The sequence below is a fragment of the Protopterus annectens genome, chromosome 12.part0 (assembly GCF_019279795.1).
Source record: "Protopterus annectens isolate FY-2018-M chromosome 12.part0, PAN1.0, whole genome shotgun sequence".
NCBI lineage: Eukaryota > Metazoa > Chordata > Ceratodontiformes > Protopteridae > Protopterus > Protopterus annectens.
The window spans coordinates 656,126,659-656,153,468 of NC_056746.1; the positions used below are offsets into that span (position 1 = coordinate 656,126,659).

The window sequence follows — 26,810 nt, forward strand, 5'->3', positions numbered from 1 at the left end:
CACAGAAAAAATGGGAAATGTGGGAACAAATAACCAAAGAAAATACAAACTAGAGGTTCACACCACAAAAAACAGTTTATTGCAAAAACCCACAAATAAAATGTACAGACAAACACTTTCATCACAAATACTTACAGACTTCATCAGATAACTACAGAAAATTAGGCTACTATTTAAAAACTTGCAACAAATCATGTGACTGAGTCTGCCAAACATTTTAAAGAAACATTAGCATTTTATACATAATTACTTAAAACATCACATTCATAAATATTAAATAAATAAAAACATCTAAAACACATCATCTAAAATATGCTTTAAGTCTTAACCAACAGGAGTTGGAAATTGTACCATTAATGCCTGGTGCACACCCTGCCTTTAATCTTAGTTGCCAGCAAGCTCTTTTTCCTCCAATAATATATCCCATGGACCACCTCTGACACTTTAAATATGCTGTTGAACTATGATAAATTTAAAAACATGACTGGGGTAAATATGAATATGTTTAGCCAGAGCATTGTTTTCATTATTTTTATATTATTCAAATGTTCATAAACTGTCTAAAAACCTTTCTGTTGTTCCTACATAAAATAAATAAACTACCCCTTTTGTTAGGCAGTTGAATTTACCTGGGATGTATACCCTTCTCCCATTAATAACAAAGCTTTCGCCAACAGCAATATGTCTGCAGATTTTATAATAATGACATTTAAACATGCCCTTTGTTTGTATAGGGGCAGGCATTTTAATAATCTGCTCTTAAAAAGATTTTAATGAGGTACCTTTTCTAAAAACTACACTGTGAATCTCTATGTCGAGCTTTTGTTAACTGTTTCGCATAATAATTTCATTTTTTTTCGATCAGCAATATTTTTTGCAGGAAAAAAGGCATAGCCATGGGGTCCGCCTGTGGTTCATTATATGCAAATGTTATTATGTCACAATGAGAAAAAACACTTTATTTATTTATTTACTTGAAGTTTGTTTGCCAGGATAGTCCAATTGGGCCACAAGGAACCCGTTTTCAATGGAGTCCTGGGGAGAAAAGCTCCAGAAAAATACAAATACATAGCACACATTGCACATTACATTACAGGTTATCTCATAGGAATACAAAGTAAATATAATAAGAAAAGGTTAACAATGACAGAATACATCAGTATAGTTTGTAAAACAGCAATAAAAAAAACACTTTTTTTAACACAAAAGTAGTAGCATAGGGTAACTGTTAAACAGTTGGTCAAATAGTTCAATAGAGCTGTGGAATTATAGGAGGCAGTGATGGCATATTTAGTTCTAGGAAGGTAGGAAGTGGTATTAGAAGAATTAGGAAGGATGGCAACAGGAGCACTCCCATTGTGAAGTTAGGTGTGAGTGCATCAAGGTTTCAAATGAGGAGAGACTGCTGGTGATGTGGATAGGAGATGGTAGAGAATTCCAGAGGCATGCAAGAGAGAAGGACATTAGGTGATTCCCAGCTGGATGTGTGGGTTTGTGCAATTTAATTATTTTTTGGGAATTAGATCTTAGAAGTCGTTCTGCTTCATACATTTCAAATGTAGTGGCTAGGGAGGACAAAGAGAGGGGTTCTAAATGAGTTTGTGTCCTTGGATGAGTTGGGTATAAGTGAGGAGGTTGGGTAGCTTAAGCCAGTTTAGTTGGTGAAGAGAATTACAATGGCGAGAAATGGTTCTGTGACCTGCTGCACATTTTGATATCTTGTTATAGCAAGAGGAGAGTTTTGTTTTGAGGGAGGATTGCAGGTTGGTGAGGATAGATGCACCACATAGGAGGGATGGGATATGATTAGCATTGGCTAGTATGAGCTTAGTGGAAGGAGAGATAAAATGATTATGGCGGTATAGCATACCAAGTTTTTTGTGTTTTTTTTATATTACTTGTAAATGTTTGCTGAATTTTAGTTGATCATCTATGAGTACTCCTAGTAGTTTAGTGTCAGAGACTATTTCTAGGGGAGTATTATTTATGCTGGTGATTATAACTGAGTGCTTATCTAAGGAGGAGGTTTTGGAGGTGGTGAATAAAACAAGTTTAGTTTTGGTTGCTTTAAGAGCCAGATGGTTGTCTAGCATCCACTGCTCAGTAGAGGAGAAGGCAGTTTGGGTAAGCTTATTTAGAGTGGGGATAGAAGGGGAGGAGCAGATAATGGTAGAATCGTTGGCATATTGGATGAGGCTGGAGTTTGGAAGGGCTTGGTAGAAGCCGTTAATGAATATGTTGAATAGCAGGGGGCCTAATATGAAACCTTGGGAGACACCAGTGGGAGTATTAAGGAAAGGTGAAGTGGCTTTATTCTATTTGACTGCTTGTTGGCTGGTTGTGAGGTAGCCGGAGAACCACTTGGTACAGGAAGGGGATAGGTTTAGTTTGGAGAGTTTATTAAGAAGTAGGTTGTGGGAAATAGAGTCAAATGCCTTGGAGAGGTCAAGGAGAAGGGTGGACACGAGCTGGTTGGAATCATGGGCTTTGTTAACTGTTTCAAGGAAGGAGAGGAGAGCAGTGGAGCTGCTATGACCAGGTCTGAATCCATGCTGTGTGGCAGTAAGAAGCTGGTTGTTGATGAGATAGGGTAAGAGTTGTTGGTGGATACATTTTTCAAGAAGCTTAGAAATAGGGGATAAGATAGCAATAGGGTAGAAGTTTGGAATGTCATTATTATTAACTCCTTTATGTAGAGGAATAATAAAGGCTTTCTTCCAGAGCTGAGGGACCTGGCTTTCTGAGATAGACCGATTAATTAGTATGCTGATAGGGAGAGCAAAGGCTTCTGCAGTTACTTTTAGGAAGTAGGAGGGATTTTCATCAGGGGCATTGAAACCAGGTTTTAATTTTAGGAGAAGTTTTGTTATGGTAGATATAGAGATGGGATTGATAGAGAAAGGTGGAGGTTGGGGGCAAGAGATGCTAGGAGAGGAAGGGATGGGAGCATGCTGAGGAGGGGTTGTAGAGTTGTTGGTGAAGGATGATGTTAGCTTGCTTGTGGACTCTGTGAAGAAAGAGTTAAATAGGGCGGCTAAGTCCATGTCAGCGGCATCTGGGTTGGGGCAAGGGTTTTGTTTTTTTCTTGGGTTGAGTAGAGATGAGGTTCCTTTCCAAAATAGTTTGGGATTGATGTTGTGGTTGGTTTGGAGAGTGGAGAAATAGACTTTGCGGTCTGAGGTAATACTTTTTTACTTTATTTTGTAGTATTTTATATTAATTTAGGGTGATATTGGTTTTATTTTTATGGTGACGTGTCCAGGCTTTGTCACGGAGTCGCATGATAGCTAAGGTGTTTTTAATTAACCAGGGTACAGGGTTACTTTTTATATGTTTTGCTTTTAGAGGGGCAAAGGAGTTCAGCAGGTTTGTGAAAGTAGAGTTAAAATAGAAGAGAGCATTATCTAGGGGAAGAGTCTTTAATGGGTTCCAGTTTGTGCTTTTTAGTGCATTTGAGAAGGTTTCAGAATTGAAGTTCTTTAGGCAGTGAGTATAAATATAGGTGTGAGTTAGTTGTATGGGAGAGGGGAGACGGTGGGCAAAAGTGGGGAAGTGGTCAGCTAGTGGGTCTCGGAGAATACCACTATCAGAGATATAGTGAGGATGGGATACTAGAACCCAGTCTATTGTACTTCCAGTAATGGAGTTCTTGGAAGGCCTGGTAGTGGAATTGATTAGTTATGTAAAGTTATATAAGTTAATATTGAGTGAGTTTGTGGGAGATTGGATCGTGGCCCAGTTTATGTTCACATCTCCCAGGATTACGGTTTTGTGAGTAATGTTGGTAGAGACAGGGATGAGATATTGTCTCCAGGGGGAATATAGAGGGAGAGAACAAATATGAGTTTATGCTTGTTTAGGTGGAGTAGGGCTGGTATTATTTCTGCCTTGCCAAATTTGGGAAAGGGTTTGGTATAGGGGTGACTAAGAGGAATGCCGAGTAAAGGAGTGCTACACCCTCCCCTTTTTTGTGTTCTGTCATTCCTTAACACACAGTAGTTGGGAGGAGTTATTTCAGAATCTTGTATGTGGGGCTTAAGCCAGGTTTCTGAGATGGAGAGAATATCGGGCTGGTTATGTAGAAGCCAGGCATGAAGGTTTGGAATTTTGTTACATAGGCTCTGAGCATTTATAGCTGAGAACTGTTGGGGTTTTCCTGTTGCTTAGGGGGTTGGGTGGGGTTGGGGGCTTGGATTTGGTGTGGTAGAGGGGCCTGGGTTTGTGTGGATGTCCCCAGAGAGAAGGATAATGATAAGATGATGGATGAGGTATTTGGTTTGTTTGGGGTGTAGTATACAGGTAGAGAGTTTTGTGGGCATTAGACTGGTGTAGTTGGGAAAAGTGTTTTTAGAGTTAGGTAGTCTATAGGAGAAGAGCATGCTAGTGTTGAGGGAGTACAGACTGGAAGATATAAGGGTAACAGTAAATGTGTACTTTATAGAGGATGGGGCAGTGGTGTGAAATGTTGGGGGGGGAGTCGTTTGCGTTAGTAGGTTGGGTGATATAGTTTAGGTAAGTTAAGGTAATTAGAAGTATTATTTGAGTAAGTAGGTATAGAGGTTTGAGGGTCATGATGTTGGTTATTAGAGTAGAGAAGTAAGGGGTAAGTTAAGTTGAGAAGTTAGTTTATTTGAGTAAGAGATTATGGTTTAGGTTACTTGTTTGGTAGTTTATCAGGATAAGTTGCATTTGGCAGTAAACTCTGAAGGGTAGGCTTACTTTAATGGGTGAACTGTGGGAGGGGATTTTGGGGGGTATGATGGGTAGTTTGGGTTGGACTGTGGAAGTGATGGGAGTGGCTAGGTAAGTTTAAGTCTAGTGGTCTTGGGGGTGGGTGGAATTTGGGGGCAGGGTAGGGGAGTGAAGTGAGCCGGCAGGGCAAACTGAATGGGTAGAGCCAAGGGAAGGAAGAATCAAAGGTCAAAAAAAAAAATCGGTGGAGTGGAAGGCAAGTTCAGAGGAAGGTATGCAAGGGGGTAAGGGACATTCTAGCAGTAGTATAGGAAAAGGATTAGAGTGGTTCAGAGAGGTAAAGTTGGCACCACAGGAAGGAAGGCAAAGTTAAAGAGTCTGGGGGAGGAGTTGGAAAGAAAAGAAAGTGAAAGAAACTGGGGGAGGGGATGGATATCACAGTGGTCTAGCTGGTTGGAACCAGTACTGACAGGGTCAGGTCAGCAGTGTGAAACAGCACTGAAAATAACAATCAGAAAGGAAGCAACTGTGAAAATCAGAGCTGAAGAGGCAAACAGAGAGCAAGCCAGAGATGGAAATGTTGCAGATATAAATTTCAAAACAGGAGACAAAAGGAACAGAAGACGTACTAGGGGTTAAATAACACTCTATAGAGTGTGGCTTGCAACATTAAACCTACATATACTGGAACTATTGAGAGTTAAAACAGCATTAAACTAAAAGTTATTGGCACTATTGTCAGTTAAAACAGCAAGGAATATGGTAGACTACTGGCATTGTGCTGCCTCCTGGTGGCCAAAGTAAGTTACTACAGCCAGAAAAACTAATGCTTGTGTGCTCATCCGCCCTGTAGTAATACTTTAAATAATAAGGAGCAGTTCACATTTTTAAAAGCAGATAGTTTCAAAAACAGATTCAAAGTGTGGATAAATTGCAATAGAAGGAACACCTACAGTTGAGCTAGAAAGCTGTGCTTTTTAGTTTGTTTTTGGAGCTGCTTCAGGCAGGTAACTCAAGCAGATGTATAACTCTTTCACAAGGTATTTTGCTGTGCGAGTCTCTTGGGCAGGGGATGACCAAAAAGTATTTAAACCGTCAGGAGAAGAGTTGAGCTAGAAAGCTGTGCTTTTTAGTTTGTTTTTGGAGCTGCTTCAGGCAGGTAACTTAAGCAGATTTGTACTTAATAGTAAATATAAAGATTACTGGCATTTATATACAAGGTACCTTGATGATTTGTGTTTAGTCTGGAAGAAAAACCAGGGTGTGATAGAATGTATTCAATATCTGAATAACACAACATATTTTTTGCAATTTATATATGAAATAGGGCCAGACTACATTCATTATCTTGACATTTTGTTAGTTAAAGTCTACGAAAAATGTATGTGTACCTCTGGCATTTACAGAAAGGTTACATATTCAAACAATTTTCTTCATTACTCCAGCACACATCTTCTTCACCACAAGAAAGCAGTGGTGAAGGGGCAATTTGTACGTGCGGCAAGAATGGTTACCTTGTTTGAAGAATTTTTGGCTGAATGTATCAACATTAAGGATATGTTCTTGAGAAGAGGCTACCCAGTGAGCTTTGTTGGTAATATACTACAAGAAGTGATATAGAATAGAAGAAATTTGCATTTTGCCCCCATTCTTTCTGAAGGTAACCAGGGTGAGAATGTGGTATGTGATTCCAGTATGGACATGGCTACACCTGTGAAATCAGTACATGCCACCAGTTTGATTACTTCTTTTTCTAATGAGAGTAGTGCTATAACAGCTATACATAACAAGAACTGGGCTGTATTGAATGAATATGCCGCGGATAACAAAAAGTTGGGAGAATGACAGAGTATAGTTTTTAGAATAGGTACCTCATTAAAATCTTTTTAGAGCAAAGTATTAAAATGCCTGCCACTATACAAAGGGCATGTTTAAATGTCATAATTGTAAAATCTGCAAACATATTGCTATTGGTGAAAGCTTTATTATTAATGGGGAAAAGGGTATACATCCCAGGTAAATTCAACTAACTAACAAAAGGGGTAGTTTATATTGCGTTATGCCAGAGCTGTCTGTGCTTTTATGTAGGAACAACAGAAAGGTTTTTAAAAGACAGAGTTTATGAACATTTGAATGATATAAAAAACATAATGAAAAAAATGCTCTGGCTAAACATATTAATATTTAACCCAAGCGTGTTTTTAAATTTATCACAGTTGAACAGCATATTGAAAGTGTCGGAGGTGCTCCCTGGGGTATACTATTGGAGAAATAACAGCTTGCCTGGCAACTCAGATTAAATGCAGGGTGTGTACCAGGCATTAATGGTACAATTTCCATTTCCTGTTTGTTAAGACTTAAAGTATATTTTAGATGATGTATTTTAGATGTTCTTAGCTGTTTGCATTTATTTAATGTTTATGGAAGTGATATTTTTAAGGTCTGGATATTGTGTTTTAAGTAATTTTGTATAAAATGGTAATGTTTCTTTAAAATGTTTGGTGGACTCAGTAACATGATTTCTTGCAAGTTTTTAAATAGTAGCCTCATTTTCTGTGGTTATCTAATGAAGTCTAAATATTTGTGATGAAAGTGCTTATCTGTACATTTTATTTGTGGGTTTGTGCAATAAACCAATTTTTGTGGTGTGAACCTCTTTGCTCCTGGCACCTTCTGTATTTATCAGTTGTGGGAACAATACAGGCAGAGGAGGAACAAGGTTTAAAACAAGACAGAATTTTTTCCTAGAGACCAGTGTTTTACCATATTTGAAACAGTTCTCATTATATGCTGTATTCTTTAATGCTCTGCCATGCCAAGTAGGTGACAGCTCTTTGATATTGAAGGATACAGCCTTGACTGTGGTTCAAATGTCACAGTTTCAATTAGCAGCCTAGGAACAGCTGGCAAGAGGAGAAAGAGGAGTGACGGGGCAATACTATTTGCATCTCTCAGGGTGGTGAGTGACGTGCACATGCCTGGAGTGAACACTCCATGTTAGAAAATCCTAGTGAAGACTCGGGATTACAATAAAGCAAGTTCTTGGAAAAGAGCACAAAGAAGCACATTGTAAAATCTCCTGATGGCTGTCTAGATGTCAAGATACACTGTGATCAGCTCTCACCTGGTTAGACAACAAATAGAGTCAAGGTGATTGGACAGATGGTCAGCAAGAGTGGGGGATGCAAAAAAAAAAAAATAAAATACACTATGCAATGTCTAACCAAATACTGAAGCTCTCTGCTTTGTTCAAAAAGTTGCAGTTACTTAACAATATTTTAAATAATCCATACCTACAGAAATTCACTATCTGGATTAAACTTTGGATATGACATCTGGCAGGGCTGTAAGATTAGATATCGATTTTTCATAAAACTGAAAGTGCAGAAAAATGTTCTCAGTATGCAGCTGGTAAGATAATGTCTGTGGCCTTCATGTCAGGACTGACATCTCAGAAATTCAGCAGGCTTTACAGGGAGGTCCAGTATATATAACTAGAGAAATTCAGGTTGGTTGAATATTGGTCTCCCATCTGAGAAATGTATCACTGCCTTGTGCCCACTGAATGGTTGAATAGATTCTGGCACCCCAATGACCATGAATTTGTATTAAGTAGGTTACCAAGAATGAATGAATGATTTTCTACATGGAGATTACCCACAGGTTATGAGTATCAGAAGGGAAGGAATGGAATGAAACACTATCTAGGGTTACCAGTCCTTAACTGCAGGCTAGTAGCTGGAGAAGATATCTGTCTAACATCAGCTCAAGGAAGATAACTAAGAAGATCAGCTATATGGTTACGTCCTTCTAAAAGATGATTAATCCTGAGGAAGGCTTACTCTATTTAGGGATTCAGTATGAGATATATGGGATTTCTTAAACAAGCAGCATGCTCTCTGTCTCCTTTCTTCCAGTGGTTATTCCATACTAAACTGCAAATTACTTACAGAAGCTGGTGGATCTGCAAAGCCAGAAGCAGGAACATTTCTTTCCTTCTTCAAGACACTGGTTTCATGGACCATCACTGCTGAACTTTTGTCTAGTGAAAAAAGTAGCCTCACATGAAATCTGAGGCATCTGTCTTTATTACCAAAGTATAATCTAAGGACTGAAAATGACTTGCACATGAAGGTTCTGACCAGTGTTGTCTGTCAGGGCTCAGTGCAGCGTCTCTCCTTTTTGGTAATTATTTCTCAGATCACCAAACAGAGAGCCAAGACCTCTGGCCACGAAATAAAATCTGTTTACAGGGCTGAGAAGTATTTGAAAAGGCATGCAAAGGGAAAACCTTTGTTGATTCCAATATGACAGAATACTACATAACATTTTAAGCATGAGTAACAACAAATAAGGAATCAGTCAGATAAAAAGTGGCATATGGCCAAGATTTTAAGGAAAGCCCTTATGAGTTTCTAATTCATTGCCAAGTAAAATGACATAATACACTACTTCATACTGCATATGTGGTGATATATCTATTTTCCTGTTACCCTATACAGTTCTCTACAGTTAAAATGATTTTTAAAAGGATTTATAAAAGGATTAAGCAGAATTACTACAAATTCATTGTGTTATCCCAGCAAAATAAAGAACATTAGAGAAGAAGTCTGTTCAGGACTACTAGTATGGAAGACAGGAATTTTAGGGCATATTGTCCCCCCCAACACCGCTCTCCATGGCTAGCCATTTCATAATGTAAGCCTTGCTCTCATCCACAATGACCCATGAAAGCCATATTAACTATCTAGCAGTTTCAGAGATTTCATAGATAACAACCAAAACTTAAGACCATTTGTGCCTTACCAGTACCCTCCCTCATGCATTACCTCCTTGTTCCATCAGTGCCATACCTGTCAATCCACTGTAAACATGTGGTTATATATCCAGTCTTCTCTGTAATGTTTAAAGAAGATAGGAGTTTGCACTGCTTAACATGCAGGGGAAGTTTATTCCAAAGGTATTGGAAAATGCTGTTTTATAAAATTATCACTCTACCATGTTTTTATTTATCTGTTAGTGAATATTTAGGTCTCATGTTTTAGTACTGGTGCAGATTGTGGACCTGAGGATATACAGAAGGCTGAGGACAGCTGGGTCTCTACTGGCATGGTAAGCAAGACAGAGAGCCCCTCCTAAAACATCTATAATACATAGAATAAAGGGATATTGCCTCACTTGGTAGCTCAGGGACTTTACGCTGGTGATCTGTTTTGGTTGGGAGCCTTTGTGAGTCTTCCTTATTCTTTGATATGTTTACCGAGATGCATCCTGAAGGGGCATTGCATTTGATAATTGGTCTGATCAGTGCTGGGTATAAGGAAGTGACTAGCTATGGTAAATAAAACAATTTCCTGACAATCTTTCCAAAGGATTATCAAAAGAGAGGGAGTTATCAACCCAACTTCCTACATCCCTGGTTATATTTTAAATTTTTGTTTTTAGTTGTGCATTATCTATACACATATGATGAGGGGAGGAGGCGTCTGCCAAAATTGATACTACATTTTTAGCATTTAGCTTGAGCCAATTTTTAGTACAGCAAGAGTTCACTAGGCAAGGTTCATTCTGGAGGGTTTGGGTACCACAGGGTAACTTAACAACCTCCTCCAGTTTGCAGTCATCTGTAAACTTTGTTAGCCAGAGGTCTTGGCTCTCTGTTTGGAGATCTGAGAAATAAATACCAAAAAGTGGGAGGCCCTAGCACTGAGTCCTGACAGACACTACTGGTCACTTTTGTACTTTCCGATGAGGCATCTGTACTTTGCAGGTTCTGTCTTTCAGACAGTTTGCTTTCCATCTCATCACATATGGATTAATTTTTAAAACATTTAGCTTCTGTATGATGGCAACATGGGGAATGGTGTTGAAGGCCTTGGCCAGATAAAGATATGCTACTTGTACAGTATGGCCACTAATAAACAGCCTCAGTAACACTTTTAAAGATGTTTACTACAGTCACTAGACAGAATCTACCCTTGAGAAAGTCAAATTGTTGGGGCCAGGTCTAAAAAGATTTGTGATACTGCAGTTTATGAGATTAATTATAATACATTCTATGGCTTTGTATACTACGACTCTAAGGCTGATATGTCTATTCTAATTACTCTCGCTAGTTACAAGGTCACTGTTATAGAAGGACATCACCACTGCAGTGAACCATTCATTAAGGACAAAACCAGTAGCTAAAATTAGGTTAACCATTTTGGTCTTAGCACATTCAGTAAGTGATCTTTAGAGATAAATGAGGGTATAAAGAGCTTTAGATAGCAGTCTTGAGGTGAAACTGGTAGTAAATTTGTTTGCAAGAATACTGGTAATGTTTGTTGGGTCAGAATAGTGGGTGTTATTTTGAGTAAATTCAGAACAATGTAGGTTATTGTTTCTTACTTTTCTAACATAGCTAATGAAGGATTTATAATTATATCTAGATTCAGAAGCCAACTTAAGTTCATGGGCTCATCTAGAGGACTTGATAGAGTTCTTCATTTTTTTTTTTTTTTTGGTAATGCTTTTTTATATTATACTTGAGAAGAGGGGGTTGTATGTACTACATAATATAAAGAGTTTCCTTCTTTCATTAGATAGCTTATTTAATGCAGTAAACCACCAAGATGGTTCGTTTCTGAGTTTCTTGTGATACTTGGTTCTGGTACGGACTGCTAGCTCTATGAAGTTTTCTAAATAGGAGTACAATTCCTTAACAAAGCTTGATGCTGCATCAAGGTCAGGGAAGGTACAGTGATACAGAAGATTTGATGCTTTGTCATAGTAAAAATCAGGTCAAGAATGCTGTATTCCCTAGTATGTTTATTTACTAACTGTTCAAAATATTTTTTTTTATTAAGGCTAGGAAGTTTTGAATATATCCTACATTGGATGAATAGGTGTCCCACTTTACTGAAGGATAGTTAAAGTCACCCAAAATAACAGAGTTTTTGCTAAAAGGGAAACCATTTAGAACACTGAGAAATCTTAAAAGCTCATCAGGGGGCGACGAGGGTGTTCTGTAACCAGCTATTACTTGATAATTATTCCTGTGTAGAATGATCCAAATTTCAGTTAGTTCAGTTTACAGGTCGATATGGATTTATCTCTGAGGTAATATGTTCATTGACAAATATGAAGACTACCATGGTTGCTATTGGATCCAAAGGCATGAAAAGTGTAAAACCCCAGTATAAAGGGAAAATTCTTTTACATTTAAACCAAGTTTCAGTAACTATGCGGACATGGATACTTTCCAAATGCAGAAGTGCCTCAAGGCCAGACAATCTATTGCTAAGATTTCTGGCACTGAGGAGAACCACCTTAATATGATCTGATTTCTGGTTGCTATGTTAGTTATGTTGGAATGTCCATCAACTGGACTCTGCCTAAAAAATGCCCTAGGGGCAGCAAAGGTATTATCCAGTTATGAAGTAGACCTGGAACAAGAGGTGTAGGTCATCCTTAGCAAAGCAAGGCTGGATTGTCACACATCTTGTTCCGTGCTGACACATACCAGATCTTCCTGGAATGACACCAATTACTTAAGGCAATTATCTTTTCTTTGTATCTAAGCATTGTTCGAGGTGAAGGAAGGATTCAACTCAGAACTAGTGTTGTACCTGCATTTGTAACATGCATGGAAAGTTCTGACATGTCTCTCTGCATGTCATTCAGAATTTTACTTCTCAAGTGGTTCACTCCCGCAAGAACCACTCCCATGTCAAAGTCGTATCTGTCAAGGGTTACGGTCATTACAGCTCTTGTAATGTTGGTATACTACAGTAGAGAACAGAGTTCCTAGAATCTCCACAAGAGAAACTGTTGCAGTACCCTTCACCGCATCTCCACACCCACTCCACATCATGGAAAGTACCTGGATACCTCTACTCACTTTCTCTTTACCCTTGTCAGATAATAAGAATCTGGTCCACAATTTGAACCCCGATTACCAACAATGAAAGCAGACACTATGCCTCTGAACCATCAGGACAGCTTAATGCTGTTATTTATGATGGAACAAAACATATATATGTTGAGCTCTGCAGCTCTGGCTGAACCAGCAATTGATCATATATGATCAAGTGCTTTACTCCAGTAGACAAACAAAACAAATAAATAAATACAAATGGATTAATCTCAGACTAAAAAAAATAGAAGCACTGGTACATCTCTCTACATCCATGTTTTTCTTTCTGATGTAGTGCTGTATCAGTTCAGCTACAGTATGGCTGATTACCTTCATAATTTAAAAAAAATATATGCATTCCAGAATCAAACTGCCTCACAATATAGGCATTATCACTGAAAATTTCTGAAAGAAAATGTTAATAAAATACAAAGATTTACAAACATATTCAACAGGAGAGATCTGCTACTTGCTGCTTTGTTTGTGTAACTGCAATTAAAACATTAGTGAACATCAAGGCTCTGAAGTACAAAGGAAGAGCAACTGTTTTGAGATGTGATAAAGAAATTGGACTAAAACTGCTACCTGCCAGACACAGCTCCTATGTGCAATGCTAGTAAATAAGTTTGCTTTACAGACCAGGTGCCAGAGTACTCATTACAAAGGACAGAGAATGTGAGTGGACAAGAGCCATGTCACCTCTAGCTGTAGTTCTATGGAGCATGGATTGTTGTGCTTTTTGACATGGGAAGCCCCAACCTCAGTGGAAGAAGACAGACTTACTTCAGACAAAGAGTGAAGCTGGGGGTAAAAACAGTTACCTGGAATGGGGTAAAAATTTGAAAACACGTGTATGCTTTCCTCACTGTTGTAACTACACTTAAGGTGAATGGGGGGGGGGAGAGAAGCCCTGCAATGTGATGGCCCTGTGGACCACTGCTCATCCTCTGGTCCAAAAGAGACAATTAAAATGGTGAATAATGGACTTGCTCTGGGGTTCAAAGCAAGCAATGGGCATGTACAAATATAAGTTAGTGGATTACTGATGAAAGACTTAAAAGGATCTGATTCTTCACATACATGGATACAACATGAAAATGAGATGCTCTGCCATGATACAAGGTCCAAATTTCTCTACTTTAATTGTTAAGAGCTGGATGAAAGGAATCTGTATACTGCACGACAGCAAGCATAGAGAATATACATCAGTTAATACATTCCCAGCATACAGAATACGTTTTTAGGTAATTTAACAGTATACCAAAGTTTTTACCAAGTTTTATCACATACTTGGGATTAACTGTAAACAAATGTGGCAAGGCTAAGTTTCTATGGCTAAATGCTGTCTATTATTCAAGTTCCTTAGGTAAGTGCTTTGTAGCTCTGGTCTTTGTTATTTTTTCAACAGTATCTCCCTATTGTATTTTAACTTGTTAAACTCTTAACAACTTTTTTTTCAATTGTAATAACTATATATTTAAGTAAGTAAAAAGCACAGAACTGTTTTTTTTTCAGTGAAACAATTTACAATCATGCTTTACATCAGGATCCTTTCTTGGGTGAAGCAGATCAAACAATCACAGAATAAATAAAATGAAAAGTGCTACTATTCTCTATGTTTTTGTCATCTTTTCTAATCTACTGTACTATTAATTCAGCTATACTAAGATTGCTTACCTTCACAGTGTTCAAAAAACTGTATGCATTCTTGAATTACAACATCTCGTGGCATAATCATGTGTTTAGACATGTTTTCCAGTAAAGACAGGAAACAACGCTTTGCATAATACCAGGTATCTGTTCCCAGCTGTAAACAAAAGTAAGGGACATATTTAATTGCTGCATACTACATGTCTGCTTTATAGTATTACTGTAGTAATTTTTAACACAGCAGAAAACTTTTCACCATTTTTGCTATGGAACTTTGAAATTATTTCAATCCATATGTGATTAACAGTGCATTATGCTGAGACACATTGCACAACCAGTGTTACACAGTCCATTTTTCTCATGGACCAGACAGAGTTAGCATTAAGAAATACATAACTATTTGCTCTGGTGTTATAGTGTAACTCTCTGTTATGTATTCGGACTATCTCAGACAGTAAGATGGTGATATCCAGAAGAGACTCGCATAAGCAGAACACAAACTCTCTCCTTTCACTGTAAATGTACACCCTCCTGCATCCCCCCAGTCATTACAGAATCACATTTTAATTATTAAATTCAATGTTATTTTTATTTATTTGTTTATTTATTTACTTATTTTGTTTGCTTGTTAGTCTGTTTATTAATGAGGTTAGGTGGACTGGACCAAGACAAGAAGACTCCTTTCAATGGTGGCCCATGGAGAAAAGCTCCACAATGAGAAACAACTGGTACAACACTTTATTAGAGATATTACAAAGTAATAAGTAGAGAAAACAAGAAATACATTTTTTCTTAAAAACTTTTAAAATACAACATAGTGGTAAGGTAAATAGTTCATAAAAAGGATGTTTAAACATTCGATTCAAACAGGAATGGACACTTCCTTCAATAGGGACAGTTCAAGGTGTAAATACAGAAGGAATCTAGGCCCATAGATGGACATCATCAGACATGTTGCTTGAAGTATCTACACTTACAGATATAGGCCTGTAAGAAGTTAGTTGACAAAAAGATGGTGTTAGGAGTCATGACAGGAAGCAGTATTGTTGGGTGGGTGAAGATATTTGGATAAAAAGTATTACAAATAAAGAAAAAAGAAAAAAATATAAGTATGCTTATATGAAATTTCATAATAAGCAGAGAGAAACAATACTGAAATTAAAAGCCAAAGGGATGGGAGAAATGAGTAGTATGGATTATACTAATTTTTTTTATGATCAGTGCTGTATACATAGACAATTTCTGTTGTCCATTCAGTATTTAGATTTATTATTAGGTTTGACTCCAATATCTATTGACAAAGAGTTCCAAAGTTTTGCTATACAGAGACTCTTGAGTGGTTGTAGGATTTAATAGAACACGGTAACTTTTTCTGCTGAGACCTTAGTGCTCTGGGGGGATTATAAAAATACTTGAAAATAAGTTGCTAAAGGCATCAATCACTGTAACTGAAAGAAAAAAAAAAGAATAACCAATAAAACACTGGCAAAAAATATCTGGAACTGTTTGGAGCAGGGAAACCACATCCATCAAGAAAAATATATATATGTAAAACATTGTATTAATAAAACCATTAGAAAGGTTATTAAGCACTTCTGTCTTCAAAATCAATCCAGTAGTCATCAGAATAAAACTTCTTAAAAATGAAAAAAAGTCCATGTAAATATTAAACCAAATCACATGTCCTCTCTAACCTGGCCAATAAAACCTTAATATGTAAATTAAGTTGACAAATTAAAATGTCTCCAAAACACAATACAACCTACCAAAGAAACTGTAGATAAATTATTAATGCAATGTGAAAGACAATAAATGAATGAATATTTTAAATCCTGTATTTTATAATGGTGACCTTCATAACTTTGCTGCCCTGATTTCAAGGATTCTATAATTACTAATATTCTGGTTCAAATCTGGCTTATTGGCAGGGTGTAATCTTAGCTACCAAACCAATTCTCTGTACTCAAATTTCCAAACTATCTCCCCACTATCAGCTTCCACTTTGTACAAGAAAAGAAACATTAAGTTACTGAACCCACAACACACTTGTGCACGTTTACGTAGTATGCTATTCTCATGTCCTTTATGTATATTACATAAATGAGGCGCTTGTATAGAATGTTTTAACTCTGGTGTATCAATGGTTAGACAGTGAATATTTTAACAGTGGACACACAAATTGCAGGTCTGAGGGAGTGGTTCACCCTGCATGCCGCATGAACTGTGCTGCATTTAATGCAAGGAAAACAAAGAGGAGCTCCCATTCTAGTACACCTATAGGGTCATAGCTTCATAGGCAAGTAATAAGCTACATGCTATTGTGAGCCATTTTAAGCCTAGCCAACTTCCCTCAAAGGTCAGAATCAAACCCTGTACCTTGTATTTGTGAGGTAAACACCTTAACCATTATGCCAACCCCCAAAACAATTTATAAGGTCACACATATCACATTTCTTAGTCACTTTTGAGGTTGTACTTGTGTTCTCAAAATAGTCAATCCTTTAAGCTTAGTTTTAACACTGTGTTGTCCATTTTTATAAACCAAGGACACCTTGGACCCAACATCTCAGTCAGGATCTCAAAATGGGAAAACACTTCCCAGTTACAATTTATCACCTGCTTAACCACAGAGTAGTCGATGAGGGAACATAACACCATAGAACTCTCAAAAGACTGCGAGCTTAAATCCCTGATGTCCATGCTGCTTTAAGGCAACCCACAAAATGGGTTGGAATTTGGTTGTAGGTCCTAGGAGCATGTTTTGTATCTTCCAGCAAATCAGCAGGATGACTACTTTCACCGAACATTTCAATAATGGTCTTAATCATACTACAAAACTGGCAATCTTTTTAAATTAGTTTAGACTATATAACAATCTGTCTTTTAACTAAACAACAATTTTGTTTGTAGGAATAGCACCTTTTAAAATGCAGGTATGAAATGGAAAAACATTTTTTATAAATACTTGAAACGTACCTACATCGACAATTGACAGTATCTTTAGAAATGACAACATCTAGATAATATTTTGGCTCAAAAATATAAAACTGGATCATTTTCCATTATCATTATTCCCATTAATAAGGGTAGTTTGCATTTGTTTACTTTTTAAGATCTTAACTACAGGAAATAACTGATGTTTTATTATTAAATCCACTTGCACTTCTTTACCAATCAATATATTTCTATCAGTAAGTTTCTTCATTTCTTTACATTTTGAACAAATTAGATTTTCACAATCTCAGCCATCAGTATCAGTATTAAACATGTTACAAACCTTAATCAAATAACCTCTGTTAAGAAAGTCCATAAGTCAAAAATGTATTTCTTCCATTATATCTTAACATTAAAAAAAATCCTACCACTCCTAACATACTTAACAGGCAAAGATGTGAAAATTTCTCTTTGCATCTTTGCGTTGCAAAAGATATGACAGATGTGCCTGCTCATTATCTTTCCCTTATGTACATAAAGGGAAAAGTCACCACCTACTTACTTACACCCTCACTTAAGTGCAAGAAAAAGGCAGAGAAAAAATTTTTTTTTCAACAGTACACCTAACCCTTAAAAGGGCTCAAAGAGTACAAACACTCTCTCTTACAAAAAGTTCAGTCAATTCTGGAAAACAATATTACAAATATGATCAATAATGAACCACATGACCAAAGTTCAATAAGAAAAGTAGTGTTAGTCACTGGTGATTCTATGCAGTGGGGTATAAAAAATATGATATCAGGTTTGAACAGAATTTGGGTTAAAGCTACAAGTCTTGATGGAAGTAAGATATGGGATATACTAATAGCACTTAAAAGTCTTTTTAGCAAAGCAAGAAAGTATGGTAAGGTTATAAATGTTGAAGGTGTAATTATGTTGGCCTGTATAATTTACCTTTATTTAGCAATACAGTTAAAGAAATTATTGCACTAAGTAAGAGTGAACAATTTGAATTAGTGTTTGTTGATGTTATTCCTTCACAGAGATTAGGATTAAGGTTTTAAAAAGTTGGTAGGATACTCACAAATTCTTTGAGGAAGATCTGCCTACAGACAGATACTGAGGTAATTATGTTATGGGAGAGTTTTGAATATAGGCATGATTATTTTTGGAAATACAAGTTACATTTAGATTATAACGGTAATATGTCCCTTAGGGAAAATGTGGGGGCATGCAAATTCTTTTTTTATTGAGAACAGAGAATGTAAGAAAAAACTGAGAGATAGAATGGATAGCATCTTAAATTTTTGTATGTGTAAAGATAGAAGTTTAAATGATAAATTTATAGAGTTAGAAGCTAGAGCTCTAACAGATGAAATTGATGTGTTCTTAATTACTGAAACTTGGTTTCCAGAAAGAAATCCTCCATTGAATTTACCGGGATATATGGCTCATCATTATGTTAGGGTTGGCAAAAAAGGTGATGGTTTATCTATTTACGTGACCATGAAATTTGTCTCTAATGTGACAATTAACTCAGCAGATTTTCAGATTAAAACTGTCAGTATATTAATTAATACCAGGACTGTTAAGGTATGTTTTGCAGACCCCCAGGTCTGAGTCATCAGGAAAACTGTGATTTTAGCAAACATTTATTACTAAGTTGGAGAATAATTATAATTTAATAGTTGGCGATCTTACTCCTCCATATGTCAAATAGAAAGGTACCTGTAACAGTACAGGTGTGTTAGATGTTGGTTTCATTAGGTATAGAACTTGGTTATGAACAACTAGTTGAAGACCCTACAGGGGGGATATACAGGATGTAGTATGGGCAAGAAAAAGTATTAACAAAATAAAATAGAGTGTTGTTCCTGAATTCTTCTGATCAGACCACTATGGTATAAAATGGAATTTAAGATTAAGTGGGACTTGTTTAAATATAAAAAGGGAGTCAGTAAGATATTTATTTTAAAGAACTAATTTCTCAAAGGTGTTTATTGATTTAAATAATTGGGATTAGAAGGAAATAGCGACTCATAAAAGTACTGACATGGCCTGGGAACAACTTTTTTACTTTTATTCATCAATTGATAATGAAACATCTTGATGGAACTATGAACATGACAGATGTAATAAAAGAAAAAGGTTTCTATGGGAAAAATATAGACTATTCCTAAATGAAAGAAATAAGGCTAGGAATAAGAATAATAGAACCATATTTAGGAGCCTGCTGATGAAGGCCAGAAGAAATTCTGAGATGAAACTGGTAACGTTTATTCCTGATAATAAGAAGGCTTTTTAAAAACATCCCTAGTCGATTTAGAGGCAGGAAGACTTATTACAATATTATTTATAACAATGAAATAATTACAAACTTAGGATATTTGGCTGATTTACTTTTTAATACTATAGCTCTCTATAAAGAAAGTAATTGTGTAAAGGTTGAGTTTTTGCTTAATCTGAGTGGAGCTTGTCCTATTTTATTTGGATATATTAATACAGTACTAAAATTTGAGGAAAAAAATAATTCTGTGGCGGGTTTCGATGGGATCAATAGATATTTTCTTAAGTTTATTTTAGAAATTATTCTGCCTTGTGTAAATGTATTTTTTTTATAGAACTTCAGAAACAGGTTATGTGGCCAGACAATGGAAAGAGTCGTTAGTTGTTCTAATACCTAAGGGAGGTGAAACTACATCTTTTGAGAATTATAGACCCATTAGTCTGATGACTATACTGGGAAAATATTTTGAGTGGGTCATTGGTAAATATATATTGGATATGTTAGGTTCATGTATAGACATGACACAACATGGAATTACCCAAGGGAGATCCTGTAGGACAAATTTATTATCAGTCTACCAACCACTGTGGGAAGCATTGGACAATGTGTTATCTGCGGCTGTTATCTATTTAGATATAGCTAAAGTATTTACACTATCCCTCATGACAAAGTAACATTCCAAATGTTGCAACTTAGATTAAGAACTGGTTATGTTTTAGAACTAGTAAAGTTTGCTTGGGGAATACTTTATCCAAGTCTTGTACATCAAAGCTCTGTTTTAGTACCAGATTTGGATTTTTATGATATTTCTTATACCTCAAGGGATTTGGATTAATAAGTATGCTGATGACTCTAAGACAAGGCCAGTTGTTACTAAAGTTGAGAATCACAGTAAAGTCCAGGGTTGCTTGGATGAATTACACATGTGGTCATCTGTTATAACATATGGAATTTAATATAAAAAAAAATGTGTGCTTCATTTGGTACTAATAATACATTCTCTCCCTATGCATTGAATAACATTACTTCGGGTGTAGTGAGTAATGTTAAGAATTTAGGAATAAAAGTTGATTGTGGCTTTAATTTTGATTTATGTCTTATGGCTATTATTAGAAGAAGCTGTCTAGAGATTAAGAATATTTTGTGAACTTTTGTATGTAGGGATAGGGAAATTTTGGTCATACTATTTAAAATCAGTACAAAACCTATGATAGAATACGCTGAGAATATCTGTATGTTTAATTCATTACAGACTGAAAGATTTTAAAGGATACAGAGATTTTATATATGACAGATAAATGGTTTTGGGGAAGACATATAAATATAGACTTAGGAAGATTTCTTTATTCTCAATAAGATATAGATTATATGGGGTGATTTAATCTTTATGTATACGCGTTTTAAATCTTAGGAGTAAGTGTGGGTGCAACCAAAAAATATAACCAGAAAGGAAATAGAAATAAAGATTACTTGTTGGTAATCCCTAACTGTAAAAGTCAAGTTTTGTAATTATTTTCATTTTAGAGCTGCTTGCTGGTGGAATTCTCTGTCTCTTAGAATTTGACAAATGAATCCAACTTGTTCATTTAAAAACTCATTAAATGAGTATTTGGGTGAGAGAGTTTATGATACTAGATGGATTGGAGGCAGGCTCCTTGAAGGTGTATTAGGCCCGGAGTCTGAAGTATAAAACACTGAACATTTAACAAATTATATATAAACTCGAGAAAAACAATTGATGAACCAAGGGTATTTAAGAATTTGTGTAAATGTATTTCACTGTCTTTCCATACCATAAAAATATCATCCAAAAATTTTAAATACAAAATTCAGTGTTGCTGAATAAAAATACATGGGTTAACTATGGCAGTCTCCCTATATAGTGATGCCATCTGGTGTAAATTATGGTATATTTCTTTGTAATGTATAGCACTTTAAAAAACTGCACTACACAAAATACATGACTATAAAAATGCCTATTTTACTTCCAGTAAAAAGTCACATACATTCTTGGATATCCTGCATAATGTGTTATTTGCAAAACAAAGCAATACAAATATTTGATATGTTTTTGATCTTGTCCTCAACTGTGAAAACTCTGTCTTGGTTTCAACAATAACTTGAATTAATTAAACCTTATATACAGAGATCTTATTTGTCAATTTGCAATTTTGCATCAAATCAGTCCAACTACAGAGATGGCAATGTCAGTGTTACTGGTAATACTACTTTCTGTAGTCAAATTTTATATCTCAGTGATTATCATTAAATCATGATAATTTGAATAGCTTTGCTATGATAGCACTGAACTATTTGATAACCTGTAAAGTAATGCATACATTTTAAAGTTTTTTTATGGGAAAATATTAATTTATATTATTTTTAAACAGCTGTAGCAACTGAGTACATTTCATACTCCAAGCTGTTACCTGCAGCATGGTTGTACATATCATGAATTTCTTGCATGTCATCTAGCAGTTTTCTCTGCTCAGAATGTACCTTTTTATTTTGCATATGTACACACTCACACACACATATATAAATCTACACACATACACATGTATATATACATATATATATATATATATATATATATATATATATATATATATACATACATATATGTGTGTATGTGTGTATATATATATATATATATATATATATATATATATATATATATATATATATATATATATATATATCAGATTAAATTCCTGCCTTCAAACATCATCTGTGATTAGAAAACTGTGCCTAGGGTAGAACCCCTTTTCCCCTGTTATTACAAGATTGTACACCTAGTTCCTCCACTAATAGATGCAATGTTAAGATGTTTATGGTGCTTGCTTTTAGAGTAGACCCTCATCATGCCTCCCAAAAGCAGTAATGATAAGACAGAACTCATTTCCAAGATAGAGCTTTTCCTACCACCTTAGCTGTAATGTTGCAGACTGCCTTTTTGCTATGGTACACCCCTCAAACCTCCAGACACAGTATCAGTAACAAAATGATCAGAATGGTTATGCTATGCATAATATTAGCATAAAGCTTATGCAACTCATCATTATCCAATATGCACTGTTCCAATTCAACATGGCATAGGTATGTGATCATAAATGCTATGCAAGTATGTGCAAACTCAGTGGAGGCAGGATAAGCAAACAGGACAAGTGGAGGAGTCCACATAAATAGCACTGCATGGAACTGCACTTGGCTCTCTTACTTATTGTTCATTTTTGCAACAATACAAAGCAATGTGTCCTTATAATGAAACAGGAAGTTCTGCAACTGGGCCAATGGACTTTTGCTGTATCACATTAATGTTATGTGTACAGCTGGTACAAGTGTTAAACTGCTTTTAGAAAACTGAAATAGTGCCTATATATCACAAGAGACAAACTTTAAGATCAAGTGCAACAGTTTAATTAAAACTTTGTTTTACAACAAGGCTGCCCCCACAGGCATCTTAAATCATGTAAACATTATTTTCTTGAAAAACAATTATTTTAAGCGCTACTGAACAAACTATTCCCACTGACTGCAGAAATATTATACAAACGCTTACAATGTCTTATTACTTTAACAAGTTAGCAATTAACTACCCACTTTACTAGTATTTGCATATTACAATTAGGTTCATAGTTAATTACTAGGCAAACTGATCTTGTGAGTCATTTTAAGTCTAGCCAGTTTCTTTTTTTATGCTCGAATTAACCTATCCCATTTGCTTAGAGATTGGCCTTTACCCATCCTATAGTCGATAAAAGTTATGTACTCACCATAACTATACATCTATGTTGTCCATTATCATTCTTCCTCAACATATGGGTACCAAATCTGACCTCAGATCCGACTTGGCCTCATATCTCAGACTTACGGATCCAACTCTTGAGCTTCTCCCTCTACCCATAATGGCTCAGCTAACCTACAATACCTCAGATTGAGATTGCTGCTTTATACATAAAATAGATTAGAAATGAGGAAAGTGACAGTAAGCCAGGGCTCAAATCTAGACATAAAAGGTTTCAAAAAGTCAATGAGATCACTCCAGAAGGTAACAGGAAGGGGGAAGGAGGGTGCTGAGTTGAGGAAGAATAAAAATGGACAACACAGATGCATAGTTATGGTGAGTACATAACTTTAATATCTGATGTCATCCTTTTCATTCTTTGATGTATGGGACAGAGTCCCCAGCTACATGAATCTTCATGGCCCTCCTGGTAGGATATTCTGGAGACTTGACAGACAAACCAAAGGCAGCTGTGTTTCTACATGTCAAATCTAGTTTGTAATGAGCAATAAAGGTAAGAGTATTAGATCATGTAGATGCTGCACAAATATAATCAATGGAAGTTCTAGACCAGAAGGCAGAAAACGTGGCTATGGATCTGGTTGAATGTGCCTTAGGAGGCTTTGACAGGGAGAGACCTTGCTGAGTAGAAACAAAGGAAATATAATCAGTAATCCATTTGGCCAGGTATCTTTAGAAACTGGTGATCCCAGTATATCTGCTGAGAATGAAACAGACAACTGGTCTGCTTTCCTGAAATCCTTTGTCCTGTGTAAATGGGAATGTAGTGGTCTATGTACATCTAAAAGATGTACCATGTGCTCTCCCTTATTTAAAAAATTAGGGAAGAAGGCAGGAAGGTGAATTGTTTGACTGATATTTGAATCAGAGGCTACTTTTGGTAGAAAGATGGATTGGTTCATAAAGTCTGTCTGTGAAAAACAATGTAAGGGGATTTGGATGACAGAGCCTGGAGTCAGAAAATCTCCTCACTGATGTAACAGCTACCACAAATGCTCTTTTCTAAGATAAAAAATTTAAATCAGTTTTGGCTGAAGGCTCAAAAGGTTGTGTCAAGCACTGAAGTACAACTGTAAAATCTCAAGGAGATGACGGATCTTTCACTGCAGGCCTGAGTATAAAGGTGTCTTTAGGAAAGCCTTGCTCAATATGGAAAAAGTTAAACAAAATGTTTTCTCTCCTGAATGAAAATTTGATGTGGCTGCTAACTGCACTTGACTGTGGAAAAACCTAGCACCTTCCTGAAAAAGGGAAGCTAAAAACTCCAGTACCAAAGAAACAAGAGCAGTAAAAGGGTCAATTTCCCTTTTAAGAGCCCAAATTAAGAATCTTTTCCATTTACTCCTGTAAATCTTCTTAGTAGAAGCTTTCTGGGAAGATAAAAGTATATGAAGAATTGGGGAGGAAAGCCTGGGTTGTCTAGCTATTAATGGAACTGCAGAAACTATGCAGTTAGTTTGACACCTGGAATATTGAAGTGTTTCATGCCCGAGGGATGCAAAAGAAGGTCTGGACTGAGGTCCAGTATTCATGGAGAATAATGAAGATAAGACCAAAGAAAGGGAAACCACACCTGGTGAGGCCAAAAGGCAGCAATGAGGATAACTAAGCTCTTCAACAGACTGTCTTTCTGCAACAATTGTGGAATCCAAGGTACCAGGGGATGGGCATAAAGGAGACTGGAGGGCCAAGCATGGACTAGAGCATCTCTCTGTGACTCCCCTGAGGAGATATTAGGGCAAAATACCTGCTGCACTTGTTGTTGTGGGGAGATGCAAGAGATCACAGCAAGGTTGGCACCAACACTGGAAAATCTTCTCTGCCACTGATTGATTGAGAGACCACTAATGAGGCATCAGAATGGACCTGCTGAGTTTGTCCCCTAGTATATTGGATTTCTCAGGAATGTGCATTGCGGCAAGATTGGGTTCTCCCTTGCTTGTTGATGTACCAGACCACAGACATATTGCTGATTTGAACCACAATAGTCCCCAGAGGGCAAACATCTTGAAGTGCCTGCAATGCTAGTAGGATGGGTCTATATCATAACAGTGAATGCTGTTATATCGAACTGAAATGTCCGAAATCTGAAAACAGCGAAAGAATGGATCAGCAAATTTTTTTCCAGGAAAAAAAATTTGCTGATCCAAAAGAAAAAAAAAAAAGAGCATACAGTCAAAATTAAGTGGGGGGCTGTGCCCCCCCAACTTAAATATACCAACTCAGAGATCGCACCACAGTGGAGAAAAGAGTAAAGCCCGGAGAACGGCCCAGCAAATTTTTTCCCTGGGAAAAAATTAGTTGATCCGTTCCTTTGCTGTTTTCAGCTTTCGGACTTTGAAGTTCGATATATCAGCGTTCGCTGATATGATATAGACCCTAGTAGGACTCTTCTCATCTCTTGGACATTGATGTGCAAATTTGTCTGTTGAGGGAACCATGTACCTTAGATAGTACTTCCCAAAAAATGCACCCACCTCAGCTGGGAGGCAATCATGGTCACCATGGCCCTGGAAAAGACAGAACAAAGGGAAGATCCAGTTAAATGTTGTCTGACTGAGTCCACCAACAGACAGGGTCTTTCCATACTGTTCTCTGTGGGAGAGCATTTCTTTAACAGAACAGCCAAAGAAGGATGTTCCATCAAAAGGAGCATTGATGAAAGAAGACGTGAAAGGCTTTGCAAAGTCATATAACTGTATCCAGGCATGTCTCCGTATGGCAATGCCTGAACCAGCAGCCCATGAGTTATCCTCTGCAGCATGGGATATCAACCTCATGGATGGAGTTGTGAGGATGAACTTTTACAGTCCTACACAGACATGAACTCCAAAAGGGATTTGGAGAGTTCCTTGGTCAAATCCCTCTGCAGCCTTGTGAAGTGCACTATATAATTCAGAGACCTCAAGGTAAAGGTTGCTGAAGTAAATATTCCCTTTCCAAATCTGTCCAACATCCTCAAATCTCTATTAGGGGATGGACAGAGGATCTCTGATCAGCTATCTTCTTTTTTTGTGGCTGCCACAACAACTATAGCTTCAACAGGGACTCCTTTGCTCCAGTGGGGGTCTGTCTTTTGGTGGTGCCAAAATCTTGTCAGGATAATGAGGGATCGGTTCAACAGAGTCCGGTTCCTTCCATGCCTGACATGAGACTAGGTCAATAAGCTCATAAGCCAGGGGAGCCCCCAAGATGTAGATGGGCCAGAACCGAAAGCTCCCAAAAATACTGACTCCTCTGGGGAAGGATATTCTGAGAACCACCTTTCTACTTAAGGATCTCCACAATGTCTCCAAATGAGACATCATCGGGTGATGATAAGGGGACTTTTCCTCTTTAACAAAGTCAGTATCTCTGTGATAGATTCCAAAGAGGAATCCATGTGCTTTCTTTTACACATTTTCTTACTGGGAATCTCCTCAGTGGGATGCTCTGCGGCAGTGTCTGAAGAGAGGGGAAGTTCCTCTAAGGGACCTGTCTGGATGTTAGTTGGTACTGGCTGTCCCCGTGGAATAGATCTGATGGGATTAGAGCTTGGATCC

General features: G+C 36.9%; 1 protein-coding gene across 2 annotated transcripts in view; it reads right to left on the reverse strand.

The window, feature by feature from the left end:
• LOC122816772 (tetratricopeptide repeat protein 30A) overlaps positions 1–26,810 on the reverse strand; it is a 2,782,581-nt gene that overhangs the window by 120,644 nt on the left and 2,635,127 nt on the right. For both annotated transcript variants that reach the window (XM_044089788.1, XM_044089789.1), the window contains one exon: positions 14,267–14,396. In XM_044089788.1, the coding sequence (XP_043945723.1) occupies positions 14,267–14,396 (130 nt within the window). The remainder of the gene's footprint in view (positions 1–14,266; positions 14,397–26,810) is intronic.